This window comes from Cebus imitator, unplaced genomic scaffold, assembly GCF_001604975.1.
Source record: "Cebus imitator isolate Cc_AM_T3 unplaced genomic scaffold, Cebus_imitator-1.0 Scaffold39, whole genome shotgun sequence".
Taxonomy (NCBI): domain Eukaryota; kingdom Metazoa; phylum Chordata; class Mammalia; order Primates; family Cebidae; genus Cebus; species Cebus imitator.
Window position 1 is genome coordinate 8,670,108 of NW_016107354.1, and position 4,961 is coordinate 8,675,068.

Consider the following 4,961-nt stretch of genomic DNA (forward strand, 5'->3'; position numbering starts at 1 on the left):
AAGGAGTCATAATGTTTTCAGATCGCTTTTAAATTAACTTCTAAAGGTCTTAATCTGGTTCCACTTGGCAACAGACAGTCTAAGGAATCATTACAAAGAACTGTGTTAAGTGCTGGGCTAGAAAAACTCCAGTGTTTTCTGGGGGCTGAGGTAGGAGAGCCCCACTTCCCCAAGGGAAGGAGCCATCCTTAATGCTTGGTTCATAGACCTTCAAGCTGGACAGGGGTTAGATGCCAGCTCTTCCAGTGCCCTCCACAAAGGGTTGTGGGGGACAGGAGGGAGATGCGGTTCAAGTGGGAGGCTCTCGACCACTCCCCCTCTAGCCTGCGCTGTAGAGCTCATGTTTTGTTTTGTATAAGGAAACAGAACCCCAGGCGGTAGAGACTTGTCCAGGATCACACAAATGGAGTGGAAAATATTTAAATAGCTAACATCTATTGATTCCTTTTTATATGTGACGCATTGGCTGAAGGGCTTTACCTGAGTTTTCTTATTTAATCCTCCTGATAATTCCACGAAGTGGGTACCCTTATTTTCCTCATTTCACAGACGAAAAAATTGAAGTAAAATAAGAGACTTTCACAAGGTCATGTAGCAATTAAGTAGCCAAGTTCAGGTTTGCTCTGAATAGATGTTGGTTGACGTTGGAATAACAGTCTGATCCTGACCCTGGACACACATCTGGGCCCCTTGGCAGCCGGGGAAGGGGCGCTAGGTCCCGGGCTGGGGCTGGGGGAACGACCGGCAAGGGCGGGCCGTGGGTGGAGCCTCTGGAGAGCTGTTCACAGCGGGCTTCCCTGGAGGCGAGAAAGTCCCGCCCCTAGCCGAGGGAGGGCTGTGATTGGTTGTCCGGGACCGATTGACGGCTCAGGGCACGAGCGGAGACCGCAGCGGCGGAGGTAAGGGCGCCAGCAGGAAGTGGGAGAAGAGGCGGCTCTAGGCGCGCTGGCGGGGTGGCGGTAGTCGCCTCTTGCTAGTAGCCTTAGCCACCGTGGGTGCTTGGGGAGATGGAGGGGCCGGGGCTGGGCTCGCAGGTGAGTGCTGCCGGGCAGTGGCTGCCTGGGGGGCCGGGAGAGCGGATACCGCTGTGGAGAGGAGGACTGTGTGGGTGAGGCCGCTCGGTGAGGGGTTTTCGGGGGCGGCGGGGCCTGGGTCTGGGAAGCGGTAGCCTGGAAACGCCAAGAACGATGCTGGAAATTCTCTCTGAGGTGACCGGGAAGACAAGGCGAGGACTGAAGGGTGACGGCCAGAGCTGGGCCATTCAGCCTCCATCCCTGGCCAGGGCGCCCCCTGGGGCCGGTTACCCGGAGCCCGGCGGGGACCTCTGTGGGGCTGGGGAGGGCAGGGAGGCCCTTCCCGAGAGAGGTGTCAGATGACACACCTGAGTCGGACCCGCCCGTCTTGACGTTGGGCTGGAGCCGGAGCGGTTCTGGTGATTTCTTTTTCACCCCTGACGCCCTGGTACCCGCCTTCACCCCACCCAGTCCAGTTTTCGCTCTTATTCCCGCATCCTTGCTTACTCCTTGAAGGAAGTAAGGCTGCTTGTTTAGGATGGAGGAAAGGGGCGTGGAGGGGGAGGCACACCACAGCGATCTGCAGAATCTCAAAGGACAATATTCTGTGGAGGAGGGGTTATATAAAAGCCAGACGGAGCTCCAAAGAAGCGAAGCGGGCCTGTTGGGGAAGTTAAAGGAGGTAGATGTTGGCTCCAAGAGAACGAGATTTTTGTTTGTGGCCCTTTCCTAATGCCTAGAGTACTGACTGGCATATTGTAGACGTTTACTTAACATTTATTGAATAGATGCAGAATTTCCAGATTCAGCCAGTTTTAGTGAGTGCTTAGCACATGCCAGATGCCTTCATTTGCATTATTTTATTCCGGAATTGAAACATCCTTAAGAAGATGTTATCCCCCTATGCAGATGAGAACACTGAAGCTGTCTTCAGTTGGAACCGAGTTAGGTGGTAGATTCTCAGTTTGGGATGATTGGATTAGTAGATCTCTAAAAACGTTTTTCCAGTCCCGAGAGTGCCTCATGCTCCCCCTTTACCTTCTTTCAGCAGAGTCTTGTGTAGGTTTAAGTGAGGAACAAGATGTCTGGGGAAATGTCAAGGTGTTCTTATTGGTTGTTTTTGCATTTTGACAGAAAAAAAAATGTCTGGCAGACTGGATTTTACTAAGGGGTGTTGAATCTTCACATGGAAACTGCGCCTCGTTCTTTTTCTCAGAGAGGCTCAAAGAATAGTTGGTCGGAGTAACTATTATGTCTTAATTACTGGCACTCATTTACAAAAGCCTTCAAGTGCTTAAAGTTCACTCCCTCGTGCTGAAGGGAAGATTAGCCTTGTCCCAGTTCCATGGCCCACAGAGAGAGAGAGAATGATTCAGTGGTTGAATTTAGTAGGGAAAGAGAGAGAGAATTGTCATTGTTAATAATAACTGCTCTTGTTAACTTTTTCGATAATAATGTGAAGATCGTACCTATAGATACTGCTTTGCAGTTTGCAAAATACTTCCCCATTTTTTATTCTTACTGTAATCCTATGAGGCAGGGAGAAGTGATTATTCTGATCTTAAAGATGAGAACAGAGGCTCAGAAAACTGGAATCACTTGCTATAAGTCAAATAGCTGCTAAGTGATAGAGCCAAGACTTCAGTCGTTCATTCAGCAAACGTGTTTTGAATATCTGGTAGGCACCTTTAGGTGCTGATAACAAATTAGGGAACAAAACAGACCAAAACATTACTGCTCTCATTGAATTTTTTTTTTTTTTTTTGAGATGGAGTCTTGCTTTGTTGCCCAGGCTGGAGTGCAGTGGCACGACCTCTGCCCGCTGCAACCTCTGCCTCCCAAGTTCAAGCAATTCTTTCTCTTGACTCAGCCTCCCGAGTAGCTGGGATTACAGGTGCCCGCCACCATGCCTGGCTCATTTTTTTTGTATTTTTAGTATAGACGGGGTTTCACCATGTTGGCCATGCTGGTTTTGAATTCGTGACCTCAGGTAATCTGTCTGCCTTGGCCTCTCAAAGTGCTAGGATTACAGACGTGAGCCACTGTGCCCAGCCTGGTTCTTTTTATTCCAAGATCGGTACTGTTGGAGGATTTACCAGGATTTGCCTGTATGATCAGGTCTCCAGTTTCCTTTCTCACCTCATCTTTTACTACTTTTTTGCTTGCCCAGTCATCCCCAGCCACACCAGCCTCAGCGTCTTTGTACTTACTATTTGCTCTACCTGGAATGCTCTTTCCTTGTGTGCCCACTTGGCTTATTCCCCCACCTGGAAGCCTTGACACAAATGTCACCTCTCTGTGGCCTTCTGTGACCCCTGTGTTTAAAATTGCAAGCCTTTTCCATCATTGGCACTACCAGCAACACTACCTGGGCTCCTTCCTTGCTTTAGATTTCTCCTCAGCATTTAACACCATTTAACATACTTATTGGTCTTGTTTATTGTTTCCTTCCCCTCCACTGAATGTTACTGCTATAAGGGCAGTGATTTTTATCTGTTATGTTCGCTGCCGTGTGCCTGGCATGTAGAACAATGCCTGGCATGTAGAACAATGCCTAGCACTGGTGAGTACTCTGTAAATACTTGTGCGATGAATGAACTTAGAAACTAAACTCTGGTACTTCTGTTAATGAGAACTTTTAATGACTGTCACATCTTTCTATCTCTCACTTGCTGTTTCTCTTCACTCTCTTTTTATTTGATAATATGGCAGGATAGTGACTCTTATCAGAGTTTGAGTGTGGTTTTCTAGATCTTGGTTTGGCTTAAATTAATGCCCACTGTAACTTTAACAATATACAATTTAGAAAAATAATCTCATTCATGACATCTCTGTGTTAGAAGTATTACATGATCCCTCAGAGCTTAAAGATGCCCTGGTTACCTATTGTGGTGTAAGAAACCACCCCAAAACATAGTGGTATAAAACAGCCTTTGTCATGCCCGTGGACTCTGTATGTCAGGGACTTGGACAAACTGCAGCAGGGTTTGTTTGTTTCTGTTCCACCATGTCTAGAGCCTCAGCTGCAAAGACTCATAAGCTGGAGGTGACTTGATAGCTGGGGCTGGTATCTATGAGTATCTTCACTTATATCTGGCAGTTGACTTTCAGTAGAGACACTTACATGTGGCCTGGGCATTGGACAGTATGGAGGCTGAGTTCCATTAGTGAACATCTAATGGAAGAGCCAAGAAGAAGAAGCTGCCAGTTTCTTAAGCCTGGGCCTGCAAAGTGACACAGCATCACTTCTGAAATATATTATTAGTGAGGTAGTCTCACTTTTACAAGTCTGTACAAATATCTTTATTTTCACACTTAAAAAGAATCACATACTCATTCTAACAGCTTTACCAGGCTTGGCCAACCCAATAAGTTACACACTCACTCAGGTACATGGAAGGTTATTGCACAGCTCCTTTACTGATCGAGTCAGGGCAAAGTGGTCACTTTCCCCACAGCCAGAATCTGGATTTGTCTCCTGTGAGGACACCATGCCTGGCACAGGCTGAGGGAGCGGCTGCAGTCAAACCTTGCCTTCCAGATTACAAACCAGTTTGTGGCTACTTTCACTTCAGAGTGTCATGTTTATTGATGTAGAGCTTTCTGAATAGGGAGGTTAAGGCACACCTGCTTAGTAAAACAAGTATTTCTTGTAGCGTCCTAAACTGAGGGCAGCGGTGAACAGTAAGATAAATGTCAGTGGCATGTTCCTGACAGGTTGTACAGCAGCCCTGGGCTCAAGGATTTCTCTTCCTGCACGATTCCTAAGACTGTTTGCTAGCTGATTCTTTGTTTTGGCAATGTGATGGTTTTGATGAATTTGCTGTGATCCAGGGGTATTCAAGTACTTCTCTGAGCATTGGCCTCTGGCTGGGATTATGCTTCAACAGTCTTGAAATGAAGTCCCTGGCTCCCTCTGTTACAAAGTCAGGGAATGTGAATTCAACC

The 4,961-nt window shown here is 47.4% G+C and overlaps 1 protein-coding gene across 4 annotated transcripts in view; it reads left to right on the forward strand.

The window, feature by feature from the left end:
• Positions 1-877: 877 nt before the first annotated feature.
• Positions 878-4,961, forward strand: part of ZDHHC13 (zinc finger DHHC-type palmitoyltransferase 13) — a 54,454-nt gene continuing 50,370 nt past the window's right edge. For all 4 annotated transcript variants that reach the window (XM_017525889.2, XM_017525890.2, XM_017525892.2 and 1 more), the window contains exon 1: positions 878-1,034. In XM_017525889.2, the coding sequence (XP_017381378.1) occupies positions 1,008-1,034 (27 nt within the window). In that variant the 5' untranslated portion in view covers positions 878-1,007. The remainder of the gene's footprint in view (positions 1,035-4,961) is intronic.